Source organism: Adiantum capillus-veneris, chromosome 8 (assembly GCF_014529385.1).
Source record: "Adiantum capillus-veneris isolate H3 chromosome 8, ASM1452938v2, whole genome shotgun sequence".
In the NCBI taxonomy this organism is placed as follows: Eukaryota; Viridiplantae; Streptophyta; class Polypodiopsida; order Polypodiales; family Pteridaceae; genus Adiantum; species Adiantum capillus-veneris.
In genome coordinates, this window is record NC_140938.1 from 24141267 (window position 1) to 24155006 (window position 13740).

General features: G+C 42.9%; 1 protein-coding gene across 1 annotated transcript; it reads left to right on the top strand.

Annotated features, from left to right (window-relative positions):
• Window positions 1-518: 518 nt before the first annotated feature.
• Window positions 519-4812, top strand: LOC147451811 (patellin-6-like). Its single transcript, XM_086517672.1, has 4 exons — window positions 519-2468; window positions 3193-3317; window positions 3397-3541; window positions 4088-4812. Exons 1-4 carry the CDS (start codon window positions 1203-1205, stop codon window positions 4343-4345), a joined length of 1794 nt encoding a protein of 597 aa, XP_086373798.1. The 5' UTR covers window positions 519-1202; the 3' UTR covers window positions 4346-4812.
• Window positions 4813-13740: the final 8928 nt, after the last annotated feature.

Here is a 13740-nt window from a genome sequence, read left to right on the forward strand (position 1 = left end):
GGTGTCTCTCTAGATGCAATCAACAGAGCAACGCCAAGAAAGCAGCAATATTCGCTACACAAGCAAACATGAAGGGGAAGAGCGCAATAGGTCCTCGACGAGCTTCTTGCCTGCAATGTTGTCACATGGAGTGCATTGATTGCACGATATGTCCAACAAGATAAGGTGCATGACTTTTACGAAGAACGCCCCCCCTTGTGTTTGCCGCCAGTTGGACCCGTCAAAAAAAAAAACTACCCGCACACACACACACACAGAGAGAGAGAGAGAGAGAGAGAGAGAGAGAGAGAGAGAGAGAGAGAGACCGAACACTTTTTGCAGCATTGAGCAGAAATACTACTCGGCTGAGTCGGTTCGTTTAGCCTCAGGAGTGAGGAGTCAGGACGGTCTGGACTCTGATTCCTTTTGCTGCTGTGAATTTCTCGCCGAGGCCGGCGTTAAGGGAGGTAATCACGATGGACCTCTAGCCCCCTTTCGCATCATATCAAACGATGCCAGGTGGCGACTGGTTCAGTGGCCGCTTGTACCCACGTTCACTTCTGCGCAATATCCCTCCGCTTGCTTAGCGTTGGTCCTACCTCTTCTCTCTCTCTCTCGCTCGCGCGGCTCACATGGATCTATCCAGCAGGCATCCTTTGATTCCTCTCTCTACTTCTCTCTCCCTCTCATCAAGGATTCACAGCGAAGCACCGGCTCCCTGCAGTGCACACATGGCGCTCGGCCCCTCCTCACTGCCGTTTCATGAATCCGCACTGTCCACTGCTCTTGCTTGCATTGCACTTGGAGAGCAATGACTGATGAATAACAACCCGTCTTTGCTTCAATCTCGCCGAACTCCCCGCCTTTGTCTCTCTCTCCCCCTCCTTCTCCGGAGAGCTGCTACTGCGCACGCTTTCAATTAAACTTCATCCCAATTTCGTTCTCAATCATTGTCATTGTGCTTGCGAGAGAGATCTGCCATAACCTCCAGGCAGCTAAAAGGCTCTCTCTGTATCGGTGACTGCAGTACAAGTGAAGGCACCACAGTGCGCTATTGTAGAGAGAGAGAGAGAGAGAGAGAGAGAGAGAGAGAGAGAAGGGGTGGTGTCGCGGTTGGAGTACTCGATCTATGATTCAGTACCGCTAGTTAAACTCTTTCGAGCGCGATTCGATTGAAGCGAGAGCCATTGTTTTTGGAACCCCCTATATAGGCTCCTGTCTTGATGGGTGAAGAAACAGAGAAACTTCTATCTCCGGTGGAGCCAGCTCCCGTCGTTACCGACGTGGCCCCTGCCGTGGAGAGTGAGACTTCCCCCCCTCCCGTTCCAGCGGAGGAGAAGAGCCCTGCAGAGAAAATTATTGAGGAGGCAGCCTCAACTGCGGAGGAGCAGGAAGAGAAGCTTGCAGATGCCGTGGAGAAGGCAGAGGAGAAGACCGTGGTGGAGAACAGAGAGCTCATCCCTCCAATAGACGAGGAGCCTGCTGCTGCCCCTTTTGTAGAAGAGAGCTACTATGTCAAAGACTTGAAGGAGTCGGAGAAGAGAGCCCTTCAGGATCTTAAATCTAAGATTGCAGACGCAATCAAGAACAATTCATTCTTAGCGCCTCCTCCCAAGGCAGCAACTACTGTTGCAAGTACGGAGGGAGACTTGGGGAAGGCAGAGGAGGAAGAAAATAAAGAGGTGTCAGCAGAGGTAGAGGATGCAGCCAAAGAAGAGGAAAAGGAAGTGAAGGCAGAAGGGGACCTGTTTGGAGAGGTGCCCGCTATTATAGAGACACCAGTTGTTGCTGGTGCAGAGGAAGTAGCTGTTACTACTACTCCCTTGGTTCCTGAGGTAGCCCCCCTTGCAGTTGAGGAAGTGAGTGCCTCTCCTGCAGAAGAAGAGAAGATGATCGTTCCATCCACTCTCGAGGTCGAACCTCTCCCATCCCATGACAGAGATATACCTATTGAAGCAGAAGATGAGACTCCTTCCCTTGAGGACCTCTGCCTGTGGGGTGTTCCATTACTTCATACCAAGGGTGATGAGAGAACAGATGTCGTCTTGCTCAAATTCCTGCGTGCAAGAGATTTTAAGGTCAATGATGCCATGTCCATGCTGAAGGACACTGTTTTCTGGAGAAAAGAGTTTGAGGCTGATAATCTCATTGAAGAAGAGATTGCGACCGAGTTTGATTCCGTCGCTTACATGCATGGTGTAGATAAGGAAGGCCATCCTGTGTGCTACAACCACTATGGTGTATTCCAAGACAAGGAGTTATATCAAAAAACTTTTGCCGATGAAGCTCAGTTCAAAAAGTTTCTACGTTGGCGTATTCAAGTGCTGGAGAATGGCATGCAGAAACTCGATTTTAGTCCTAGCGGTGTGCACTCTATGGTGCAGGTGATTGATTTGAAGGATTCTCCAGGCTTTGTCAAACGCAGAAACATCACCAAGAAGGCCTTTAGTCTCTTGCAGGATAATTATCCCGAGCTTGTAGCAAAGCAGGTAAGTCATTTTCACCATTTTGGTGTTTAGCAGACTGCTGGACACTAGCTGCTAATATTGTTTCTTCAGGCTTTCTCTCAGTGCCCATTTGTGTTGTCTTTTGAAACCTATCTTATAGATTCTGTTTAAGAGCTATTGAAGGCTAGTGTAGAGGTTGTCTATCCGGAAGAGGACTGTTGTAGTATCACTAAATGATAGGCTTTGAATCTTGCAGAACGGACGTCTCAAAGTATCTTGTTTGTCACTATGCCTGGATTTTTGTGCTTCCATTCTGCAGGCAATCTACAAATTATAGAGATTCCTGTTGCTTACATGCGAATTGTGCAATTTGATCAGCCCCTTGAAGACATTATTTGGCTGGGTGGTGGTCAGCTCATTTCATTCTTAGGCATTGGCAAAAGTGATGCTAGAGTTTATGTATGTACTTTGTTGATGGTAATATGCGTATGCCGTATTGATTATGGCTTCCTACTATGAATATAGTCTTTACACCATGATTACTTGTTACTGATCAACTTCAGAGACCTTCCCTACCACTCCTTAGTATACAGAATAATTACCTCATCATGTACAAGTAGAGGATGTTATTTGATTCCCTTAAGTTCCTATATGCTTGTTCCTTAGATCATAACTTTTAGACAGATATGCTGGGTGTTAATATGCGTAAAGATATGGCAGATATGTTATGTTTCCTCAATCTCTCTTTTTCTGGTGTTTTGGGCAGATTTTTGTCAATGTGCCATGGTACTTTGGAGCTCTATACTCCCTGCATGGAAAATTTGTGACAGCAAGGTCGAAGAGCAAGGTTGTGGTGGCTAGACCGGAGAAAGTCACAGAGACTCTGTTAAAGTAAGCAGAAAGTTTCAGGTTTAACTTGTCAAACTCAAGAGTTCATGGAGTAAGAGATTGTGTCGGGATGACATGGCAGGTATATTTCTCCGGAAAGTTTGCCTGTTCGTTATGGTGGTTTTGGCCGGTCCAATGACACCGACTTTGAAGGTGTTGAAGCGCCAGTGCTAGAAGTTATCCTGAAAGCTGGTGAAAAGCAGGCCATTGAGTTGCCAGAACAAGAGGTACGTTCAATGGCATCGTATCTTTAAGTTTTTTGCTTGTCCTTCTGCATAAGCTTGAAGAGAGTCACTAATTGTCCACCTTCATTCTACAAAGGAATGTACAGAGTGGCAGTACAAATTGATGTTGTAGGAAGAGTGGAGGGGGACTCTGACAATGTGGGCATATTAGATATTGCTTCTTTTTGGTTAGCAGCAGTGTTTGGGAAAAGTCATTTTTTCAACCATACCAAATTCCTTTCCTTGAATTTGTCAAGAGGAAATTTTTTGGATTTTTACACTGTTTTTCTCTCTTTTGGAGAGGAATATCTCCTTTTCCCCTTGCCTTCAACCGGCATTTTTGAAATTGATAACGGCACAATATTAAGTTGAGACACATTTTTCCCGAACACTGGTTAGCAGCCAAGCAAATCTGCTGAGATGGGCAATGAGTTTTGAAGCTTGAGGGATATACCTGCACTGCATTATCTCACTATGTGTTGCTATTGGAAAGAAAGTACTTAATTGATTTGGTGTTTGAAATGGAAAAGGCCGTGATATTTTGTGCAGGTTGGGAGCACTATGGTGTGGGACGTGGTAGTGGTTGGGTGGGAAGTGACATATGGTGAGGAGTTTGTACCGAGCGGAGAGGGCAAATACACAGTCATCATTCAGAAGCAGAAGAAGGTTACAGCTGCAGAGGAGCCCTTGAGAAACTCTTTTAAGGCCACCACACATCCAGGCAAGGTGGTGATCACCATTGACAACAGCAGTAGAAGGAAGAAGCTGGTGGAATATAGGCACACAATCAAGAAGGATGCTTCATAGAGAGTTGACCACCAATTGATCCTTCTTTTGAGTAGGCCCCCCTCTTTCCCCCCTTCCTCCGTTCGCTCTCTGTGCTTTCAAAAAAATTATAATGTCCAATAATTTGCCTTTCCCTTGGGTGTGTACATGTCCTCTCCAGGCTGGCAGCTACCCTAAACCCTCCTCCACAGCTTGACATTACACGGTACATGATGATGCCACCATGTGGCTTTGCCGTTTTTCATTCCATTCTTTCCGTGTCGTAGCCTATATATACACAGAAGACACGCCTCCCAACACTGGTGCATTTTATTCTTTAGCAGCTTATTATTGTTTTATATTTTGTTCCCATAAATATACGCTATACGCCAGCCAGCCAGGTAAGGTCATCATCATCATCATCATCATTCTTTTCCTCTCCTTTGCGCTCCAATCTACTTGTTGTAATTTATTTTCAGCATCTTAATGTACAAATTCACAGTGCGTAACGCGTCTGCGTCTGAGAGAGAAAAGATCGCAGTGTTCGGGAAAAATCATTTTTTCAAACAGAAGAAATTTTTGAAAATTAGGCTACTTTTTCAGGGTTTTACACTATTTTTCTCTATTTTGGGGCGGAATTTCTCCTTTTCCCCTTGCCCCTCAACCGGCATTTAGGAAATTGAAAACGGCACTATATTAAGCTGGGAGAGGTTATATAGTGTACTAGGGATAGGGAGCCAACAATTACACGGGTGTGCATTCTCCCTCTCTCCCTACTTGTGAGGCAAGGACAGGTGCCGGTGGAAGTCGGGACCTCTGTGACATTGAGGGCAGATTTCCTCGTGTCTTTCTTCGAAGATCAACGAATGGCTCTAATGCTAGAGGGAGACAACTTGAAATTAGGTTCCGTTGCCCCCCCGCCCCCGCCCCCGCCCCCGCTCCCACCGTTTTGAAAGTCCTTCCATGGCCAAGCAAATGCCCCCCCTATCCAAGGTTCCTCGATTGCTATGCAGGACGGAGACCACCCAGGGCACCCAATCATTCTTATTGTGTTATTATTGAGAATCAGGGAAAGATCCAACATTGGTAGTCAAACAAGTAGATAGGCTTGCAAGCAGGTGGCGACCGAGGGAGGAGGTAGGTGAGGGAGGCAGATGGCATAGTATGAAGGCGACGTCCAGGAGGCGGCAAGTTGGAAGACGCGGGCTAGCAAGCAGGTGGCGATCGAGGGGGAGGTAAGGTGAGGCAGGCATATGGCATAGTGCGAAGGTGACGTCCAGGAGGGGGCAGGACGCGGGCTAGCATCGGACGAAGCCGATAGCTAGGTGAGGGTCAACGTGCTTTGTTTTTAACAAAACCGAGCGCTGTTGATTACAGCTGCACAAGTTTGCTCACTTGGATACGGGTCTTCAGGAGAGCCTGAATGCAGGCAGTTGCGTGATCGAATCGCAAGTTTCTTTTTTGAACGGTAGGCTTCTCGAGTTAGGAGCCTAGGAGGTGAGCCTTTGTTCGAAGAAATTTGAGAAACTAATGAATAAACTAACATATGAGCCAGTAAGTAAAATAGGTGAAATCGTGGATAACATTGTTTGTGCCTACAAACATTGTTTCTAAATCCTTAGTCAACCAAAAGGAAGAGAGAGAAAGAGAGAGAGAGAGGAGAACGATCTTTTTTTGGTTGGCTTATTTTGCACAAAAGGGGTACTGGCGGCTTCAAAAGTATGTGATCTATATTACATGTTCTGTACGAGGATGTCATTCATCTCTTTCAACAACCAACCTGACTTCCACATTTTAAGACATAGTCACACCATAATGTTGTATATCATGCCAACATGGGCTTCTAGGGGAATTTCATCACCTTTGCTAGCATTTGCAGTAGGATATGTGCACTTTTGTAATGGAAATGGCCTATGTACTTTGAGTAGTGAAAATTAGAGATAGCACTTTTGTGGAATTACTTTGTGAGCATAGAGGGTGAACTTAATTGATGGTAGCAACATAAACATAGCATTTAATTAACTTGGCATGAACAATACTTTTGCAAGAGAGAGAGTTTAGAGAACATGACAACAGTTGAGGACCGGATTTATGTGGAGCCGGTCCCTCCCTCCAATAGGCATTTGTATTATAGTTTCTTCCATCAAGAGACTTAAACAATACAATCTTTGTGTTCCTTGTGACCTAGGTGATGCAATGAAGATGGAAAGCTTCATGTATCATGAGCATAACATAAAAACTTTGTAGAAAGCATTAACTATCCCAAGCCTCAGTCCCAAGGCTTCAAACACCTTCGAAGGTGGAGAGAGCTAGCGGGGAATGAGGGTAGGGAAGATGAAGAAGAAACGTTCCATAGGAGAGAATTAGTTTCTCACTTATCATCACTCTTCTTGCTAGCATACATAATATCATAGTGTGAAGATGGCAAGCTTAAGCATTGATGCATGGCTATTGGTTGGATTTGCATTCCAAAGCCAAGAGTGTTGCTGTAGGCTCTCAACTTCTCTACTAGCTTGGAGAAGGAGATGGAGCTCTTGCACTTTTGCACTTCACACAATGAGAGTGTGTGGGAGAGTATACCCCTCAAGGATGCCCCCTACTTGCTTTGATCGACCCCCTCTTCTAGCACAAGCTTGAAGCTCATTGGACCTCCCCAAGCCTAGCCAATCACCTACAAGAAGCAACAAGGGTAGGCTTGGGACAAGTGTCTCCCCCTTTTCCCTTTGAGAGAGAGAACTTGATAAATTCAAAAACAATTAATTAAATCTACTAGTTTATCACTGGACCCCTTGGGAGGCTAACCAATAGGCTTTAGACACACCATGAGGGCAACATGAGGAGGAGCTTGACAAATGTCCTTTTTGCTTTCTTTGTCCTCTCTCTAGTCCCCTCTTGTAGGGCTCGCCCCCTCGTAGAGATAGTTGTTGACTTTTGTGGAACACCTTATCCTCAAGCACCTTAGTCAGCAAGCACAACCTTCACCTTAAGCTTGGGTAATGTTCCCACAAGCATCTCAAGCTCCCTGGCCGGCAAGCATGATAAGCACCTTAGTCATCAAGCATAACAAGCACCTCAATCTTGGGGCGGGTTCCCACCTCAAGTTCAGTCCTAGCTTACCTAAGGTCAAAGGACTTTTTCACACTAACCTTTGGAGGTCTTCAATGAAGCTAACCCTAAGGTCTTTTAAGCTCCATTGATTAGCCTTGCTCTTTGACATACCATTTCTCATTTAGACCCCTTACCACTGGTCCCATGGTGAGATACATCTGTAAGCACATGTCTATATTTTAACCTTTGGTTTCTGTTAATTCTCCCACATTAAATGATCTGTTTAATATGAGAATCATTTGGTTTGGTTAGATATTAGATTTCACGACATTACCTCTCTCTTGAAATCATAGTAGTCCTCGAATATGAGGTAGAAGAGATCAAGCCTTAGTTATTAGTCAATCTTGCTTAGCGGGTAGAGGATGCTTTTTTACCCTACGACATCTTTCCAAGATGGATGACTAATCCGGTGCTTGGGAGACATAGCTACTCCAAGCAATCCTGCTCTTTAGTCCATTTCATTCTCCCAAGTAGAGTGATAAATTCTACTTGGTGTTGAGAGACGTTGTCATCACAGACATGATTTTAAGCATACATACTATTTAAATTTGTGCACAATAAAAAGAGAGTTAGCTTTATAAGACAAAAACATTGATCATTTGAAAGAAATTTGTATATTTGCTTACTCTAATGTAGCATTGTAAGCATTGACAAGGTTCATACTATCCTTAAACTGTACACCTTGCATCCATCTAACATCTTCAAAAGAATAATTTTTGAACTTAATAAGATACCGTCGGATAATCTTACCATGTCGTAGTACTGTCTTCATGCCGAAGGATAGCTTCGGGTTGTAGCACCTCTTCTTGGTCTTCGATTTTGGGAGGTCTTCAATAAATGGTTCACTTGGTGGCTCTCTTTTGTAGGGTTTAAGTAGGCTCACATGAAAAGCATTGTGTATGAGCCAATGGTTGGGCAACTTGAGTTGATAAGCCATCTCATTGATTGGCTTCAAGATTTGGAAAGGACCATAGTATCTTTTTGCTGATTTAGCATAATACTTTTGATGGCCCGTAGGATTTTTGTCCGTCGTTTGCTTCAATCTAGCCTTAAGAAACTTAAGTAAGACCCAATCATTTTCTTTGAATGTTAAGGCCTTTCTGTGCTTGTTAGAAACAACTTTTTATCTTTGTCGAGAGACGGATATAGCCTCCTTAATATTTTGAAAAGATTCTTGTAGGTCATGGCTATACTCATCGGTAGCAAAGATCTTCCCATGTACTTTAAGTAGCAAGGGGCTTTTAAGTCTTCTCTCAATTATTTCAAAAGGTTTTTTTCTTGTAGAAGTATGTACAATATTATTGTAGGTATACTCTACAAGAGGTAAGTACTTTTCCCATTGTGAGCGTTGATCTACTTCGGTAACATAAGTCTTTAGTAGATAAAGTATTGTAAGATTGGCTATCTCACTATGGCCATCCTTTGTGGGTGATAGGCCGAAGAGAAATTCAATCTTGTACCTAGATTTTCAAAGAGACCTTTTCAAAAATTACTGGTCATTCTAGCTAGGATCTCTATCTGACGCGATGGATGTTGGTAATTCATGGTGTTTGAAAATCTGAGATATGAAGAGAGTTTCCATTTGGTGTGTCTTAAAAGTCTTTTTGACTGAAATAAAGTGTGCTTGCTTGCTAAACCTGTCGACTATTGTCCATATTCCCGTATTCCCATGGATAGACTTGGGTAATCCAAAGGTGAAATCCATGGATATACTCTCCCATGGTGAATTTGGGATAGGCAATGGCTGGAGTCATCTAGATTGTTGCTATAGACACCGCATTAACTTTTGGTCGTTGTGAAAGTGCATGGGTCACCTAATTGTGCTTACCAACAATGTGAGCAATATAAAAATTCAATTGCGAAAGAAAATTTGCTCACCTCATTTGTTCATCGGAAAGCTTGGTTTGCGTCATGAAGTACTTGAGACTTTGATGGTCTGTTCGTAAAATGAATGAAGTCCCCAATAAATAGTGCTTCCATGTGTCTAGGGCATATAGAAAAGCTAAAAGCTATTTTTCATAAATGCCTAAGATCCATCCATCCGAATTGAGCCTTCGGCTCTCATATGTTATGGCATGTCCTTCTTGAAGTAAGATTGCTCCAAGGCAATCACCACAAGCATCACATTGGACCTCAAATGGCTTTGAGAGATCCGGAAAGATGATGACTGGTTGGGAGGTAAGCTTCTCTTTGAGCTTGTCAAAATCATTTTGTTCCTTAGCAGTCCATGAATACTTAACGTTCTTCTTTGTTAGGTCATGTAATGGTTTTTTCTATTTGAGAAAATTTTGCTATGAAGCGTCTATAGTATGAACACATACCAATAAATCTTCTTAGCTCATGTAGATTCCTTGGATTAGGCCATGCTTTTATTACCTCTTAACTTCGATGGATCCATCTGGATACCATCCTGAGAGATAAGACGTAAGTATTGAATCTCTTGAAGGAAAAATTCGCTTTTCTTTTGGTTCAAAAAAAGCTTATTCTCCCTTAATGCCTGAAAAATGACTTGGAGATGTTGCTTGTGTTCCTCCAAAACGTGGCCGGTGCATTAGTCAAGCCAAAAGGCATGACTAGATAATCATAAAGGCCAAACGTTGTGCGAAATGTGATCTTTAGAATATCTTCATCCACTATCCTTATTTGATGATAGCCACTTTTAAGGTCAATCCTACTAAAGTAGGTAGAGCAGTGTAGCTTATCAAACAGACCTTCTACACGAGATATGGGAAATCTTTTTTTGATAGTGATATGGTTTAGTGCTCGATAGTCCACACACATACGGTATGTACCATCTTTCTTTTGCACTAAAAGGACTGGAGAACAAAAGGGATAGGAGGTAGGCCTCACCATCCCTTTGTCAACCAATTCATGCACTTGCCTCCTCTTGTTGAGCTTGGAAACTTGATAAGGAGGCTTGTTAGGCGGTGAGCTTCCTGGTAGGAGCTCAATTCGATGGTTATCATCCTCTCATTTTGGAGGTAAGTCCATAGGGATATCATCGTGAACACATCTTGGAATCCTTTTAGAAAATTAGACAAGTCTAACTCTTCTTGATTCCTATCATTTACATTTGATGAAACATTAGGACCTTTTAGGGACTCTTTGACAAAAATCATGCATGCAGTAATTGAGCTCTTCATTGATTTATTAAAAGCAGGTGAATTTACAAGTGATATAGTACGACCAAACTCACTAGCATCTGTATACATGCTCTTTCCTTTGTAGGTGAAGTAGATTCTCCTTTCAGGGAACTTCATGTTGGCAGTCATGCAGTTGAACCATGGTGCCTCTAGAATAGCATCCTCATGTTGGAGAGGAGAGATGAAAAAGTCTTCTTTACCAACATAGCTTTGGACAGAAGCGTCAACTTCCCAATCAAGGGAGTAACGGAGGCTCGTTGTCCCTTGAAAGCAGTGTTGGCCGTTACAACATCTCCCATCTCAAAAGCTTGAATGTCCAACTTGGCGGCCAATTCCATTGATATAAAGTTGTGAGTAGAGCCAAGGTCAAACAAGATGAAGGCATCATAATGATCCCTTATCCATTATGAGAAACTTGGACTCAATTTTGGGCCTTGTCAAAAACGCCAACTCAGCATAGAGAGAGGTAATCATGAAAAATACAAAAGTTTTTTTGGAATTCTATTTCTCATAGTACATACGTAAAAGTTTGTTCAATCAATTAAATGCATGCTCGTACAAAATGCTTTTCGAGAGCCCAACTTAAGTGTACACAAAAATCTTTGTTTGTGAATCTTAATGAGTGATGTGATGTGCGATGGGAGAAAACACATAAGAGTTGTTTTCAAAATACAAAAATAATACCACGGATGCATCTGGAACGTCCAAAAACCTTAGGATAGCTCTTTAAAACGATGAAATCGGATGTCTCTAGCTCAAAATATAGCATTTTTAAGCCTAGGGCCTCATGAGGTCAGAACCAAGCGAATAGAGGTCCCAAAGACCCCTCAAGGGCCTCTATTCGCTTGGTTTTGACTCCTTCATAGTCTTAAATAGTACCTATCAATCACTATCAAGTACGATCTGTTCGATTTTAAATTGCGAGTACTTCATAAAAAGGTGATTAATACTTGTGCAAGATGCACAAGTACAAGAACTTCACTTTATAAGATAGCAACAACGGGTCATAAAAAGGCGTTCGGTGCTTGTTTAAGATGTCATTATCAAGCCCTTACTTTTCTGATGATAGTGACAATTTCACCAAAATGGTTTTCATGGACATTTTCAAAATGAGAAAAAAGGTTTTTTCAACGTAACGTTAGCCTTCTTCCTATCGGCTAAGGAGCATTCTCGAACTAGAGCTAAAAGGCCCAAAAATGAGTCCATTTCTTTCCTAATGTTTCCTCAACCATAGGAGAGAGTTGAACCTTTGCAATGAGCATCCTCTTTTGGAGCTTCGATGGTGGAATCTCTAAGAGTCTCATTGCGAGCATTTCTCTTGGGCCAAGAACGATAGCCATGTCCTTGCTCCCCACACCTAAAACATTTATGGTCCTTGCAAAAAGCTTCAAGCTCTTCAGGAGAGAGTTTGTTTTTACCTTTGTAAACTCCCTTCTCCTTGGACCGATTGTTGTTGTTGTTGGAATTGCCTTGGGAAGAATTTTGGACATTGGCTTTACCCTTTGAATCATTTTTGTCTTTGTTTTCCATGGGCTTGAAATTTTGTCTAGCCCCTTATTGGAAATTGATGCACGAAGCAACCACGGTGTGGTGGATTACTTCGATGGTAGAACCAGGAGTTGGGAGTTGACATACTCGGCCATCTCTTCAAGTAATCCTGCACAAAACTGTTGCTTTTGCTTGGCAAAGTCTATCTTTTGGAAGACAGTAGCCTTGAGATGTAAGTCTCAAAACTTGTCCACATATTTTTGAATAGACTTATGAGAAAGAAGCTTCAAGCTGTACCATTCAGTAAGCACTTTGTCCCTTGCATCGCTCGCAAGGAATTGCTTCATGATGGAAACTCATAGAGTTTTCGATATGGGTCTTTGGGGCTTCGTTGTTGCCACGAAGGCTAGCCCACCATTGACGAGCCGATTTTTGGAAGTGCATAGCTACATGCGTAGCTTGGAGGATTCCGTGAAGCCCTCGTCTCCAAAGGCCACATCAAATTGCTGGATGAAGGCCAATACTTTGTCGGTGGCACCAAAGGTGCCATCATAGGTGAGAAAAGAGATACTCTTTTCTCCCTCTTTGAAATTCTTGAGCTTTTGTGACCTTCGCCATGCAGGGTACGATTTGCAATGTCCTCCCCTCTTGTATTCTTTAGGAGAGTAGCTATAGCTTTTGTCAGAAGAGGAGGAAGGGAAGAAGAAGGAGAAGAGGGTGACCTATTTCTTGCCCTTTTCTTCCTTTTTTTCCTCTCTTTCCTTTCAAAGTGACGAGGAGAAGGAATGTGGGTTGAACATTTCCTCTTGGGAGGAGTTGGCGATCGTTTAGACCGCCGTCTTCGTGGAGCCACATCTTCAGAGGAACTTAAAGTTTTATTAATTTCTTGTTCTTTAGATTCCTCCTCTCGTATGGGAGAGAGTGTTGTTTTGGGGGTCTCTTCAAGAGGCCTCCTAAGCTCTCTCTCCTCTTGGAAAGGAAGGGAAATCCCATAAGCGCGAAGTTGTTGAGAAACTTCGGCTTGCAAAGCAGGGTTGCCCATAGCTTGTTGCATCCTAGTAACAAGATAATTGACAAACATGGGGGCATCATCATTAGCATCTTCATGTGCAAAATCAAAGTTATCAATGTTCATTCTACTCTTTTGGTTATTGTCACCCTTATTAACAAAATTTGTTTACTTACTTAGTATATGCTTTGGCAATTCAAAACCTTAGTTGCCACTCCTCTTAGCCTTTGAAAATTGGCACTTAAGTCTACACCCACGGCTCAGAGTGGTTAATTATAGAGAGTAGTGGAGTGGGTCTAATATTGCAGAATTACCGAGGGATAGCTTTTTTCAAACTTCTTATGGCTCAATAATGGTAAAGGTGTAGGCAAGTCAAAAAAGACCCCATGTCCAAAGCTTCCGAGGTGTGCACCATGTCCCACATAGTGGGCCCAACAAAATCAATAATAGGTCCCAGTCCCACTTACCCTAATATAATTAAAAAAATCAACCATTTATAAGCTACTTAAGGACCTCTCTTCTTAAGCAAGAAAAGAGAAACCAAATGCTCTGATACAAATGTAATGGAAATGGCCTATGAACGTTGAGAGTAGCCGAAATTAGAGATAGCACTTTTGTGGAATTACTTTGTGAGCATAGAGGGTGAGCTTAGTTGATGGTAGCAACATAAAAACATAGCATTTAGTTAA